Source organism: Pelobates fuscus, chromosome 5 (genome assembly GCF_036172605.1).
Source record: "Pelobates fuscus isolate aPelFus1 chromosome 5, aPelFus1.pri, whole genome shotgun sequence".
In the NCBI taxonomy this organism is placed as follows: domain Eukaryota; kingdom Metazoa; phylum Chordata; class Amphibia; order Anura; family Pelobatidae; genus Pelobates; species Pelobates fuscus.
Genome location: NC_086321.1, coordinates 123,012,390 through 123,028,574, shown reverse-complemented (window position 1 = coordinate 123,028,574; position 16,185 = coordinate 123,012,390). Strand labels below are relative to the sequence as shown.

At 44.9% G+C, this 16,185-nt stretch overlaps 1 protein-coding gene across 2 annotated transcripts in view; it reads left to right on the top strand.

Moving 5' to 3' along the window:
- Positions 1–16,185, top strand: part of RPH3A (rabphilin 3A) — a 231,665-nt gene that overhangs the window by 194,865 nt on the left and 20,615 nt on the right. The window contains exons 9-11 of one of the 2 annotated variants that reach the window (XM_063454214.1): positions 11,703–11,783; positions 15,477–15,536; positions 15,871–16,089. In XM_063454214.1, coding sequence (XP_063310284.1) covers positions 11,703–11,783; positions 15,477–15,536; positions 15,871–16,089 — 360 coding nt within the window. Of the gene's footprint in view, positions 1–11,702; positions 11,784–15,449; positions 15,537–15,870; positions 16,090–16,185 lie in introns of both variants that reach the window. The other variant, XM_063454213.1, reaches the window with a different exon arrangement.

The window sequence follows — 16,185 nt, the reverse complement described above, 5'->3', positions numbered from 1 at the left end:
TAGCGAAAGCAGTATCAAATACACCAGGCCAAAAAAGAAAATATAGCAATTAGACATGGTGCTCATGTTTTTGGGGCCCAAATCCACCTGTTTCTCTATTCTGTCCTAATGACCCTCTTTTCTAGGTGCTCTATATTGTTGTTGTGTCTTAGTGTATAACAGAGCTCCACAGCAAAAATGCTCCCAGTAATGTGTCTTTAAACTACAATAAATGTGTAATTAATCTCAAAAATCTTGACAGGTGTATAGTCGCCATTTGGGCAGTCGGAATCCAGGACAAACCACCCCCATATCCTAACCCAATAACACACAGACACTAAGTAATATGGGGAAATGTGTGGACAACCAATAATTAATAATAATATTAATAATAATAATAATAATAACGATAATAAATTAACAGATAAACATGGGTCATTGCCCCCCATACTCCGCCCCCTCGCATCCTGTTCCTTCGGCTACCATACAAAAGGCAATGACCCCCATATAATAACACATATACATATTTATAACATACACCAACATTCCAAAGTGCCAACCATCCATTAACCACGGCAGGGGTATACCCGGATACCCCTGCCCCACCAGGTTCTGAGCCACCTCCAGGACTCGAAACCTCTCAACCACCGATGACCACAATCTGTTTATTCCACCTCACGTTCATCCAGGGGAGCCTATTTCCTCTCCTTCAGCTCCCCGTCCCGCCGCTGTGAAAGAAACGGGTTAAATAAACACATAACAAACAAAGGGAGGGTGGGTGGGACAAACTCAACCAGGTAGAAAGTTAGAATGACTCACCTAAAATGGCTGCTCATTTAAATAGCCAATCCCACTTACCCATAATTCCAACCCTTGCTTACTTCCTCCTAAGCCCGCCTCCTAACCCCTGTCAAGGCCTTTTTCCGCTTAGCTGCGCTCTAGCTACATGGGGCTACATGACAGGTGTATAGTCGCCATTTGGGCAGTCGGAATCCAGGACAAACCACCCCCATATCCTAACCCAATAACACACAGACACTAAGTAATATGGGGAAATTTGGCCACAGCTTTATTAACCAATAATTAATAATAATATTAATAATAATAATAATAATAATAACGATAATAAATTAACAGATAAACATGGGTCATTGCCCCCCATACTCCGCCCCCTCGCATCCTGTTCCTTCGGCTACCATACAAAAGGCAATGACCCCCATATAATAACACATATACATATTTATAACATACACCAACATTCCAAAGTGCCAACCATCCATTAACCACGGCAGGGGTATACCCGGATACCCCTGCCCCACCAGGTTCTGAGCCACCTCCAGGACTCGAAACCTCTCAACCACCGATGACCACAATCTGTTTATTCCACCTCACGTTCATCCAGGGGAGCCTATTTCCTCTCCTTCAGCTCCCCGTCCCGCCACAAGCTCAGACCTTGACCCCTTAAGCTGTCTGAGCTCCGCCACCCCGAAGAAACAGAGCCATCCGTATACCATCCTGCCAACCCAAGTTGAGCAGGTCCAAACCCACATCCGAGAGGTGAACACCATCCGAGCGGTAGTATCCCGGCAACCCTTCCTCCAGCTCAAGGTGCCTTACCACCACACCCCCTACCTTCCGGACAAAGCTTGCCATCAAGCTATTCACTTTCTTCCTGCACCTATCCATAGCCACCGGATCCCGAGCGTGCCGCCACCGGCGCCTCGGGACAATCTCCGACCAGACCAACATGACCCCTTGAAGCAGGCCCCTCAACTTATTGATGTCCTGCTTCATCCACTTCACAAGCCGGCGTTGCGGCGTAAGGCCCAGGTCATTACCCCCAATATGTAGGACCAGTAAGTCTGGCGTGCATCCCGCTGCCAGCATCCCAAACAGTTTACCACAAACATCCCCCCAGCAAAAACCCCGATACCCAAACCAGCGAACTGCCAACTGGCCTCTCGGAAAACCCAGCTGCTGGCCTTGCGCTCGAGCTGCGGCCCTCCTCCCAGCCCAGAAGACAAACGAATGGCCCACGATCCATGCCTCACGCCCTGGGGGGAAAAACAAATGATGAGGGAAGTCCGACAGAGACCCCCGCCCCAGCCCAAACAACACAGTGAACCATTTCAGTACAGCCAGTTACAAGTCTATTATTCCCATTTTTTTTTTTTTTTTGCATAAAACGGTCCCCAAGTCCATTACTCCAACAGACCCAACCGGACATAGGAACGGAATCTTACCGATTCCCACCTCCCGATCCGCTTCACCACCTCGTCCCCCAACCCCAACCGAGCCGCCTCCGTGGCCGCCCCAATACGGAACGAGTGCGTTCCAAATCGTTCAGCACGAAGCCCTAACTTGCCCAAGCCCAACCGAAAAACTTTCGTGAACTGGAACCGAGAGAGGGACGATCCGTCGGCATGCACCAACAAGGAACCCCCCATCGCTGGCCTCCGCGCCAGGTACTCTGCCGTAGCAGCCAACGGGCACAAAGCCGAGCCCGGCAAGGCCCCCAGCGCCACGTCCCGGCCCACGCCGCGGACGTCCGTTTTGGATCTGCCAAGGTGCACCACCACCTTCCTATCCACGACACGAACCCCCGAAAATTGCAGGCACCCCTGCACCATCTTATTAGCGCTCACCAATTCCCCAATTCGGAATGCCCCAAAAAACGCCAAAATAAACGCCACCTTGAACAGCGAAGCCTCGAACCCATCGAAACAGATCTCAGGCAATAAGCCCACCAAATCCCCCAGTAGCCGAACCGACACCGGGCGCCTGGTATCCGGCGACCTGCGTCCCTTGCGATAACCCTTCAGGGCTTGCCTGATGACGAAGGTCTTGGTAAAGTCCTCCTTCCCGTGCCACCTAAACCAAAATGCCATCGCCGCCATGGACCTGTCTACCATGGCAGGCGACGCCCCTTTTGGCAGCAACTGACAGGTGTACCACAGGAAAGCATCCCGCAGGGCATCCCCGTTGTCCATGGCCAACCCGTCCAGCGACCGCTCCCACAAGCCCCAAACCTTACTGTACGAGGCCCAAGTGGCCGGTGCCAGAGAAGCCTTCACAAGTCCTCCAAGCAGGATGCGCCCAGCTGCCAAATCTCGTCCGGGCAAGCCTGCCCTTCCTTCGATGCCCCCGGCGCCACCAGCCAGAATCGGGACCACTGAAAACGAGACAGAGCATCAGCCACCTCATTCAAATAGCCGGGAACATGGCGCGCGCGAAAAACAACATTCCGAGACATACACAGCAATACCAGTCGCCTAAGCAGCTTAACCACCGGCCTCGAGGCCGCAGACTGACGATTCACCGCGTGAACCACTGCCATGTTATCCGAGAAAAAGACCACTTTCCGATCGCGCAGCCTGTCGCCCCACAGTGCCATCGCAACGACCAACGGGAACAACTCAAGGAAAGCCAAGTTGCGCATAAGAGGGCTCGAACCCCAAGAGTCCGGCCACCTCTCCGCACACCAGTAGCCCCCAAAATATGCCCCAAAGCCCACGCTGCCCGATGCATCCGTGAAAAGCTCAAGCTCGGCTGACGACTGGCCCTCCTGTCGGAACAACACCGTCCCATTAAAGTCCCGCAAGAAGGCATCCCAAATGCCCAAATCCGCTCTCATGGCCGCCGACACCCGGATGAAATGGTGCGGGGACCGAACCCCCGCGGTAGCGGGCGACAAACTGCGACTGAAGACCCTTCCCATCGGAATGACCCGACACGCAAAATTAAGCAGCCCAATCAAAGACTGGAGCTGCCGCAGAGTAACCTTGCGCGCCCCGGCCACAGCAGCCACCGCCCCTCGAAGCCTGTCCAGCTTATCCCGGGGCAGCCGACATTCGCCCAACCCAGAGTCAATCTCCAGACCCAGGAAACTCAGACACGTGGTCGGGCCTTCAGTTTTATCCGCCGCCAGCGGAACCCCGAAGTGGCCCGCCACCCACTCAACCGTCCGCAGCAGGCGCAGGCAATCCAAGGAATCAGCCGGCCCCACACACAGAAAATCATCCAGATAATGCACAATAAAACGATTCCCCGCTTCCACCCGTACCACCCATTCGAGAAAAGTGCTAAATTTCTCAAAATAGGAGCACGAAATGGAACAACCCATGGGCAGGCACAAGTCCACGAAGTAGGCCCCTTCGAAGAAACACCCCAGTAGGTGATGACAGTCCCGGTGGACCGGCAGCAGCCGTAACGCGGCCTCAATGTCCACTTTCGCCATCAGAGCCCCACGCCCGGCCCGCCGGACCAGATCGACCGCCCGGTCGAAAGATGCATATGACACCGAGCACAAGTCCTTATGAATACCGTCATTCACTGACTCCCCTTTCGGGTACGAGAGGTGGTGAATGAGTCTAAATTTACCCGGCTCCTTCTTGGGAACCACCCCAAGTGGGGAAATCCGCAGGCCTTCCAGCGGAGGCACTGCGAACGGGCCCGCCATGCGGCCCAGCCCGACTTCTTTGCCCAGCTTCTCCCTAACCACGTCCGGGAAGTCAGCCACAGACTTCAGGTTGCGCAGCCTCCCCGATCCCCCCTCCCGCTCCTGAAACGGAATAAAAAACCCCGTCGCAAAACCCGCCAGGAGCACAGCGGCATCCGCCCTGTTATCGTAGCGGCTTAGCCACGGCTCCATCGTGCTTAGCCTCACTGGGGGTAAACCCAGGGGAAGCGGATGCACCCCCTCCCCCGGCCGCGACAGCCGCACCGGCGCCACCGGACTTACCCTTCTTGAAGCAGCGGTTGAGCCCATGAGCGCCTCCGCAGCCGGAGCACTCGTGCTTGAAATGACAGGTGGCCCCCCATTTGCATTGGCCCTCATTATAGAGCCAACATAAGCCCTTTGGTAAGGTGGCCGACGAGGCGGACTGCCCCCTAGCGCCGGCCGAGTTCTGAAAGGGCTGCGCCTTTTGCGCCATCATCAGCTTCATCCAGAGCGGCAGGTCCATTTGGTCCCACCGCATACCCGGGTTAGCCGCCAGCCGCTGCCTAAACTGCTCGTCATACCGCCACCACGCCAACCCCCCGTAAGTCCGGTACGCTTCCCAAATGCCATCCAAATAGCAAAACAGAGAGGAGCATAACCCCGGCGATTTCTCGCCGAGCACGCTAGCCAGCACGCAAAAGGCCCTCAACCAATTACCAAAGGACTTCGGAATCTTGCGATACCGCTTCCTCTTCTCCTCCTCCTCCTTCTTCTCGTCCTTCTTATCCTCCTCTTTGAGGTCTATAAAGTCCTCTAAAGGGAGGAGGGAGAAGATCTCACAGAACTCATCCTTCCATATCTTATCCTTTACGTCCTGTTTCAAATGAACCCCCAGCGGGCCCGCAAAAGATACATACGCGTGCTGTCTAGCCGCGTCGGGGATACCCCCAGTCAACTCAGCCCGCTCACTCCCAGTCTCCCCTACTTCCTGCGGCACCACCATGTCCCCGCCCGAACTAGGCCCTGTGGAATTCCCAACCCGAGGGCCCGTAGCCACAGCACCCGGAGCCCACACCTGACCAATGCCGCTAGTGTCACCCCCCGCCCCCAATGAGTGGAGTAGTGCCTGAAGTGTGGTAACTAAAGCGCTAGAGTGTAGTGACCCACTGGACTCACCGGCCAAGCCCCCCGACACCGGAACGGTGGGGGCTGCAGTGCAGATCGCCCGACGTCCAGGAAGAGGAACTTCCGCTGCTGTCTCGCCGACCGGGGAGCCCACCCGGTGACCAGCCTGCGAGGAGGCAGAACGGCTCCGAGATCTAGGACAAGGAGAAGAAGTCCTGGGTAGGGTGTAACGGACATCAATACCCCTCCCGTCACGACCCCGGGAGCGCCTGCTCTGCACCGAAGCCTGCCGCTGACCTCTACCACCCCGTGGCACCCGGGAACCCCTGGGGCTACGACTCCTCCCGTCTGTATGTAGGTGAAGGCTACTTGTGCTTTTGTATGTGTGTTTGCTGCTTTTGGGGTTGTGTGTATGGGGGCTGATTCTTAAGTTGCCATTTGGGGCTTTTGTGGGGGATAGGGGTTGTAGTGGAGTGATAGGTGCTGCAGCGGGGTGCAGTGCAGTGGAGGTATATGGGCTGTAGTGGGGGATATGGGGGAATAGTGGGGTGATAGTATAGAGGCTATTGTGGGAAGGAAAGTGGCTGCAGTGGGGGACAGGGCCTATATGGGCTTTAGTGGGGGATAGTATTTAAAGTGGTAATCATAGTAGTAGGAGAAGGGCTATAGTGGGAGAATAGGGGTTGTAGTGGGAAGGATAATAATATAGTAAGAAAGTAATGGCTTCTGAGGTGTATAGCGGTTGTAGTGGGGGACTGTGGCTATAGTGGAGGGTAGGGGCTATAGTGTGGGATTGGGGTTTTCGTGGGGATATGTGGCTGTAGTAAGATATGTGGACATGAAGAAAAATAAAACGTTTTAGTATTTTTAAAAAACAAACAACCCCCTCAAAAAATACTAGACCAGGGGTAGGCAACCTTCGGCTCTACAAATGTTTTGGACTACATCTCCCATAATGCTTTTACAGCCATATTGCTGGCAAAGCATCAAGGGAGATGTAGTCCACAACATCTGTAGAGCCGAAGGTTGCCTACCCCTGTACTAGACTAAAGCTTATTTTCGCCGCCTTGTGGCTAACCATGGGCCAGGAAGGGGGGAATCCTGATCCCAGGGGGTTTGGTGGGAGATGCAGCATGTCTGCACCCCCAGTGGGCATAGATACCTTCTCTTGACACTAGGAAATGTATCAGAGCATTGCAATAGTAACCTTTGACAATGCTCTAATACAGTGCAGGCAAGGAAGACTTATTACGATCTCTCTATTTGAGTTAAAGCCCTGCAGGTCCGACAGGAGGAGAATGGGCTTGCTAGTGGGGGAGATCTTTGATCTCCCCACTGGCCATGCTGTCCCTCTCATGCCTGCTGCCCCGAGGATGTGTATTTTTTTTTGTCCTTGTGGGAAATCCAACCCTGCTCTCCAGAGTATATGTCTGTCTTAATATCAATATTTGTATGTATTATTAACCACAAACAGAATATTTATCGAGGTTAGACTGGAACCACAGACCTCTGTGTTCATATTTTATGGGGAGGGGGATGGTGGTGGTGATAAATGTATGTTGTGGAGGGAATTACATTTGTATACCCTGAATAGAAAGTGTTTTAGTGATACAGCCACTGAATGTTGCATACTGTCTGCTTAGAAAGTAGTGCGTCTGATTTGCTTTGTCCTAACAAATAATGACTTCTTTGTATTAACCCATTAAGAAGAATCACACTTCTTCAGATTCTGTGCTTATCCCCCAAGGTACATTGTTGTGACTGGGAAAATGGCATGGATTCATCACTATCTTTATTGTTCCATAGAATAGCAATATTTCCCCAAAGCAATACATTATTATAAGAACTGAGCAAGTTTCTACAGCGAGGGGCTATATGGGTTAACTGACAAACTTACAGCCTAGTTTTTGAGTAGACACATTTGATTCTACTTTTGACACAAATCCAACTTTTTCCATTCCTTGGCTTGTGATATCCTGCAAATTATGAGAACTCTTAGTATCTCTGTGAAATCACACAGCTGGATGCCATGTACGTCAGGAAGTATTTAGCGAATGGAGAAAAATACATTGTTGATTGGAAAACTGGAGCGATTCTTAGTATGAATAGCAATTCTTTATTTGCCTGATGTTCTCATTCTTATAGTAGATTATTTGCGTACATGCTGGAAAAATAGATTTGTTGCTATTCTTGTTTAGGCATCTGCCTTGATTTATATTTAGATAAGTGGCAGAAAAAGCACTCAGCAACAAATATTTGAATATGATTAAAATGCTTTATATCTTTAATTTTACTTTATTACAGTATGTTCCCGAGGTGTGTGTGTGTGTGTGTGTGTGTGTGTGAGATAAGTATTGGAATTGCTTTTTATTTTATTTTTTTTAAAGCATAAGTAAAAGCTTAATTTCAACTAATAATAATCAAAATTGATGATATTAGTCATAGAGGCGGAGCCAGGCAGGGCCAGCTGCGCCAAGATGTTGCGGCATGGGAGAATCACAGAGAGAGGGCTGGTCACCTAGACAACCACTTCAGCACTATAGTGTCAGGTATTCCTCAAAGCATAGTGCTCCTTTAAGGGAGTATTCCATTCATCCTAAAGCGGCCTTCTTTGCTTAGGAGGCATTAATAAGGAAGTTTCTCAGAGTATGGATCTGAAGGATTCAGCTGTGGCAAATCGCTATTAATCAACTCACCACCACCAAATTTACACAGGCTTGAGACCTGTTTTACTTCCTTTCTAAAACACCTCAAGGTTGTAACATATTGCAGAACAGCACTTTTAATGTGCTTCTCATAGCATGATCTGATGTATGCCTAGGAAAACACGGTGGTTCTGGTAATCCTTATTAACTGAACACCTTTGCACACATGAAGTTCCCTGCAGTTTGTGATAAATAGCCCACACAGATTCTTACTGTATATCCACGTACGAAAGCTCCATGGTCACTATAATGTGGACAGCATTCCATATAGTGCATGTTTGTGTCATTTGGGGGATGAATAGCTGTTGAGGGATGAATGTTCTCTGTTGATCATGCTGGCACCTCGGCAAAGGAAGGATGGTGGCAGATATGGTGGGTACCACATTGTATAAATAGAATTTAATAATACTATGGAATTTTAACTTTAAAAGCTAATCTAAAAAAAAAGTAAATATTTTTTTTTAAACACATGACACAATTTAATAATTACTGTATATCTTTGGGACCTGCAGTAATTAGTTAATAAAAAAAAGTATTATCTTTCCTAAAACAAAGAATATGAGAGCTCTGAGAACGGAAAACATTTAGAGAAACTCAGTAGCTTGCCTTTCAAGTAACTCCCTGCTCAGGTCTCAAAATAATTTTTGTTCACTTGTGCCATTACAGAGAGAACCAGTTCTAAGGCATATCAGACTGATCCCACCTATAAGGGCAGTCCAGTACCAAAATGCTGGCACAAGAGATATAGCAACCACGGACGATCAATTTAGCCTTCTTTGGGCCTCGTCAGTGATGTGTAGCTGATACCCGTCTACGCACAGTGAGCACAAGGTCTACGTCTGAATTACTCTTTTAACTTAGGGAGAGCCAAGTTAGTGCAACAAAAACAAAGATTATGAGAACTCCGACAAAAGCTTAGAGGAACTCAGTAGCTTGCCCTATCTTTCCTAAATGAGGATTAGCTTAACTTGGAGTGTGCAGAGATAAAGGCACAAAAAGTCATTCAATCAAATGCTAATGAATAATTACTTGTAATTGTGGGTTCCCAGGACCTTCTAAGTCTATGTCCTGGGACCAAATGGTGGTTTGTTACTCGTTTGTAAGGTTTTCTTTTGCTTACTAGCTTGTTTGTGGAACATTTTCTAAAATGTACTTTATTCGTATACGTGTACATCTTTGTGGATCTGGCAATGGCAGCAAATCAAATTGAGGGCAATGTTTGGAAACAGTCGAGTGATGTAGAGCAGAAATAAAATTGTAAGACTGTGAACGCCCGTGTGTTTCATTAAATAGCTCTGTTGCAATTTTATTTTATTATTAGTGTTCCTTGCAAGCCATTTAGTTAATTGGTTATTAGAATCTAGAGAGACTTCTGAAATCTTAAAACAAACCCTACAGCTGATTTAATTACTTGCACTCTAAAGTGAAGGAAATTGCGGGTGTCTCTTATGTCCACTGAAATAATTAGAGGAAACATTTTTAGTATAAGTTAATTTCACCAAAGTCTATGTTTACTATTGGATAACAAAGTGCAGTATTTAAGAAAAAAAAATTAAAATCCATTGTGGGCTTATTCATTAATAAAGAGTGAATAATGAAGTATTCATGTGAATAAATAGTTTCCCAAAATGGCTGTTTTGTAAACAGTTTGGTTGTTCATCACAATTCATTACTTAGTGCTCTAGCTACTGGGGAGTCAATCATTTTCAATGATGATACTTTTTATAACAGTTTCACTGGAGGTGTGCTGTTATTTTGTACTCAAACCGCTCTTTGCGGGGCAAAATCGAAATATTTACCAGGACCTGGAGTCTCTCACACCAAACACAGAACATTTATTTTGCCACACATGCTTTTCCAGAATAATAACAGCATTCTGCTGTTTGTTCTAAAGATAGTTCATGACACAGTGAATTATATTTATTAAGGCAAACCATAAGAATTATTCTGGGGCAAAGTGCTAAATGAGAAAACCATGGAAACCCATAGAGTGCAAGTTAACATTTAACACTTTGCCCCAGAATAGTACCTGCTTTGCCTTGTTAAATTTGACCCTGAGTATTCTGAGACCATAGTGTGCTTTACTGAGAGCATAGGGTCTGTGCACTTACTGTAAATGTTTTCTGATCTTTGAAACTAACAAGATTTAGTCGTAGTTATGCTATGTCTTTCTTTGTGGATATACATTTGCGTCTGATCTAACATTCTGTTTGACATCACAAATTAAAGCAAATGTTAGATCATATTGTAATAGGCCAAATAACTCATTTTAACAGGGCTACAAAAGAGTTGAGTGACACATATCCATACCTCCCAAGTGCTCCCATTTAAGAGGGATGGTCTCTATTTTGGGCCCAAATCCCTCTGTCCCTCTTTTCTACCCTAACGTTCCTCTTTTCTTGGAGATCCATATTGTTGGTGCGTCTGAGTGTGTAACAGCACCCACAGTAAAAAATTCTCCCAGTAATGTGTCTTTAAGCTGCAGTAAATGTGTTTAGAAATCAGGCTGTGTAAATAAGATACATTGTTATTGTTCCAAATTACATTTTAGTTGCATAAATTGTTATTCGTAAATAACCTAATCTCACCTGGCCACACCCCCAAAACCTAAAGTGCCTCTCTTTGTCCCTATGAAATACTAGGGGGATATGCATATCGATTAGGTGTTCTCTTGGGTGGTCAGACGAAGACCTACGGAATGCATAATATTTCTCTCTATTTATTTTGTGCATAAGTAAGGAAAACCTGTATAGTATTTATATTACTTTTTAGGCAATCGTCATTCCTGAAAGGAGAGAATTATAATCTCTACTACCCTACATGTACATTAAAAGTCAAGCTCCCATGATTCTTTCTGTGTCCTTGTTGATGAGATTTAATGTTTTGTTTTGTTTTGTTTTTCCTGCCTAAGCAACTACTGGGTAAAATATAACGTTGGCATAATTGTCTTTTAAACTAATGGTATTAAATGGTATTAAACTAAACATTATATAAACTGATAAAATAATATTAATTACTTTTGCAAAACCGCTTTTAATTTACAAATGACCTAAAAGTAGCTGGAATAGCAAGTAGTAGTTTTCTGATCCATGACTGATCCAACTCTAAATATCTTGAAATCATCACATCAGTGTTCAGATGTTCTATCCATCTTTCACATAGTGGTGTCTAAGCAAATGCCAACTGAAGAGCCAGTATTAACGAGTGTATTCTTTAATCTGTTCACTCAGTCTACACTAAGCATATCCAAACATTCTTTATTATAACCTGTACTGAGAAATTGATGGAATATTACTGCATAGGATAATTAATTTGCACATTTCATGTGAAACTTTCTTTAAAACTATGACCTTTAATTTAACAATTATTAAAAAAGGAAATACGTGCTAATATCTGTTTGAGTACTTTTTTGTGTTGTAAGAGTTTTTATTTGTCTTTGTCTTTGCCTGAAGGTGTGAAACGTGGCAACACTGCTCAAGGTGCCAGACCTTCTCCTCCTGCAAATCAAAGCTCTAACATGCAGTCTCAACCAGGTACATTGAAAACCATTGTACAATATGTAGCAAAATATAGGATACAGCTGTGTACCTAAAAGGAAATATAAAAACAAACAACATAGTGTAGTTGTGTGTTTTCCAGCCTCCTGCCTCAGGACTATGGGCCCTGCCAGATATACTGTAAAATAAATTTTAAAGGGCTCTGTTCGTGGGATTCCATTGTATTGTCCAGGAACTGAACAACCGCACGAACCAGAGACCACCCGGGTGCTTATTAAGCCCAATTGACACTTTGTAGCAATTTCTACCGCAGTGTTCTAATTGTTCATCTGGGTGGCTGCAGTTCGTATGAACGACCATGGGGTGGCAGCCATCTTGATCCCGTGAACGCAGGCAGCGGTGTTTGGGTGTCGAGCTCATGGAACTAAAATTGGACACTGAAACTCCCGAACACCGCTGGACTTCCATAATCGCCTGCGTTCGGTTCTATACAACCTGGAGGGACACTGTTCGGTGGAATCATTCCCACGAATGAGGTTAACAAGCTACACACTGTAATTATATGTTATGTTTTGTATTTTATGCACTTTTATACTCCCGAAAGAGACCGACCATTAGCACTGATTTCATGGAACTGTTTTGAGCATGGGACCATGTGTTCAATCGGTCTGGGTTATTTTTTGGATATGTTGGTCACCCAAATTGGGGCTATCCGAGAATGTGGGGGTTTCTATGGATTTTGGGCGTACTTTTGGGATGTTTGTTAATTGTATGTTTTTTGTACCGGAGAGATAATTTAATTCTATGCTTGCTTCTCAGATCATTATCTCTCAGGCACAAAGGATCATGGAAGGGATTTCCCTGTATTCTTGTATTGCAAACCCTTTGCATGGGCTTGTGCATAAAAGGCAGTGTGTGTGGTCCTGAATTAAACAGACTACTCCCAGCATTAAGCCTCGGCTCGTATGTGGGGGAAACAGCTATACTGCTATAATTACTGCTATACCTGCTCTACTCTCTTGGAGGAGAGGTCTTCCCACTGGGAGCTGGATACAGGTGTTGGTCCAGGGTGGGAAGGGACAACGAGACCCAGTCAAGCTGCGGCGGCTAAGGGGGGGCTACAGTGCTTATGGTGTCAGGTGCAGTGCTTATAGTACTCGGCGATTGGTGGAGGTCCCAGTCGGGGTGCCAGGTGGTCCGCCACAGTAGTATCCTTTAGTAAAGCAAGTTATGAAACACTGACATAGCGCACTCACAGAATGTAGATATAATAGTCGCCTGTAGGTTGCTTTCCCCAATAGGGTTAGGGGGCTAGACGAGATCCTCCTTTCTTTCCTCTTATGGATTTTCAGGAACCAAACGGAGCAGTGATCAGGTAAGGTGTAAAAAATACATTTATTGACAAAATAAAATGTTTAAGAAATATCTAAACTTAGTCCTATGCATTTCAATCTAAAATTAGAACTTTTTCAGGGACTTAGTATAATAAAATTACAATGGTAATCACAAAAGTATAACAAACAATCACCGCCTGAAATCCCTCCCCCCTTATAAATACATACTGTCTTAAAGTTCATTGGTGGTCAAGTGGGTGTCTCTTCTACATTCTACTTTTATGATTAGCATAATTCTTTACCATCTTAAGTATATATAAAGTGCCATATATACTTAAGATGGTAAAGAATTATGCTGATCATAAAAGTAGAATGTAGATTAAGACTATGATGATTGATTATGTCTATTAGTATTTTCTTTGGGTTTACACACGAGTATATGATGGAGATAAGTGGAACGCAAGCTGCACTTGCAATGAAATGCAGACGTTTCCTACATTCACGGAATGCACGGACGTGTGTATGGGAGCGATTACGTGACCAATACGGAATTCACAGCTGAGATCGGTAGATTCAAGACAGCTGAGGGAAATATCCAAGTGGCGAATGAAAGAATGGATTGAAGAGAAACCCACTTGACCACCAATGAACTTTGAAACAGTATGCCTATACACCATGGACTAAGGGGGGAGGGATTTCAGGCGGTGATTGGTGGTTATACTGCACTTTGTGATTACCATTGTAATTTTATTATACTAAGTCCCTGAAGACGTTCTAATTTTAGAACGAAACGCGTAGGACTAAGTTTATATGTTTTTAAAACATTTTATTTAGGCAATAAATTAATGTTTTACACCTTACCAGATTCCTGCCCCGTTTGGTTCCTAAAAATCCATAAGAGGAAGGATAGGAGGGTCTCGTCTAGCCCCCCCATCAGGTAAGGCACCCTACAGGTGACTATTATATCTACATTCTGTGAGTGCGCTATCTCAGTGTGTCATAGCTTGCTTTACTAAGGGATACTAAACTATGCTGTTTTTTTTTCTATATTTCATTTTAGGTACACAGCTGTATCCCACATTTTGTTACATATTGTACATCTTTCTGTGAGTTACCCATCTGGGAGGGTCACCTTGTTTTATAAGTTGTTATATTTGGCATTTCTTTTGTTTTGGACATTGAAAACCTTTGTCAGATACTATAGCATTGGAGATAAGAGCATACCCTTCTCCCTAATGTCCCTTAATCTCCCCTCGCTTCCACATATATTTAATTAATTAATCTCTGTATTATGCAATGATACATGGGTTCACTATCATCCTATCTAACTTGGGTTGCACTTTTCAAGTACTGATAATGCCATAACTCATCTTTTTAGAAAGCAAAATATATTTCCACTGTATTACACAGTGATCACTCCAACTCTGACTCTCACTCAGTGATAATGAGGGAGAGAGAGTCTTTGGGTAAGTAAAGGCACTGCCTCTTACCAATCAGTGTCTCAAATGACCCTGTTTTGTAAAGTCGTTCACTTTCATATTATACTTTGAAAACAGCTAAGCACTTCATGTAATATGTGGCCTGTAATGGTTACCAATAAATGTAAATTTTAACCATACCGAATATCCTCAAACTCAGAATAAATAAGTGAATCTATTGTTCGGTATCTTTTTTTTTTGTTTCTGTTCTGTTTGTGTAAAAATGAATAGCCGCAAAAATGTGAAAAGAATACTAAATAATGGTAAATAATAGCACTATGGTAGAAAATGAATGGCACTTCATTTTAAGAATTTTAAGTATAATGTTAAGAATACAAAGCTATGTTCCAACACTATTGGATCCCTCTACCCCCACCCCCTACTTAAATCAAACTCAGTGAAACTGCATTGCAGTGTTAAGACTAACTCTAGTGGTCTACTAGAGGTGCTTCCTGCAAAGTTCTACATTGCAGAGTTAATGGAACAGGGGCAATGCAATAAGATTATACTATATCCACCATATTTTCCAGGAATATATCATTAATACAAATTGACGAACAACATACAAAAAGTGCTGCCCTGCAGTCTGTAGAAGATAAATCAATCAGGAATCCTGCAGCAAATCCATTATCCATAATTTTCATGTGCTGCCAATCAACATGATGAAATCATGTGTGTCCCAGCATATATAGTGAATACGGAATCCTACCTATAGTTTGGGTTATGGGTAATATTATATGATAACTGGAAATATTAATGTTGATCATTTTGTGGTACAACTCAATTAATCTGTTACCTGTTAGAACCATCTTCCATTACAACTCATAGTAATAAGTGTTCTATATGCAAGCATGGTCTCTAGCTAATACCACTCATGCTCTTCTCTCAAGCCCCCCCTGCAGGTAGCAGAGCAGCAGCAGCAGCAGCAGCAGCAGCAGCAAGACAAACTCCAGCCAATAGATTTTCTGAAGGCCAAGGTAATCAACAGCATGCAGTTATTGTGCCGCAACTTAACATTTTGATTTATTGCAGAACGTGTGGCTTGGATTATTACCAGGCTGTTAGTATGCTGGTTCTTCTAACACTGAATGCATATTGGGGATCATCAATCTATTTCATGAGATGGTATTTTCTTCAGTAGGTCTTAAAAAATGGCTTGATGTTTATTTTTTTCTTTTCTATGTAGTAAAATGTATGTTAACACACTTATTATTATTTTTGTAAAATGTATCTGTAGAAGATGTAGTTAAACGAACTGGACCATTGAGTATTCATTAAGATGATATCTAACATTGTTGAGTCTTCTCACAGCAAATGCCCCTTCACCTGCATCTCAACCAGAGCCTGCCTATGCAGCACCAACCCCTAGAGAAGCAGGAGGGTTCACAGCACAGGGGATTAGGGAGGACAGACCTCTTCGGCAGACTATGTCCTACACTTCAGTGACTCCAGCACCTGCAGCAGTCCCTACACGGCAAACACAAGAAGAGGAGGAGGAAGAAGCGAATAGCTACGACTCCGATGAAGCAAGTAAGCATTGAAAATAATTAATCTATAAGGAGAACTCACTATGTTTTGAAACCAATAACAACTGCAAAGTAGAAACATTATTAGTTGTAGAAGTTG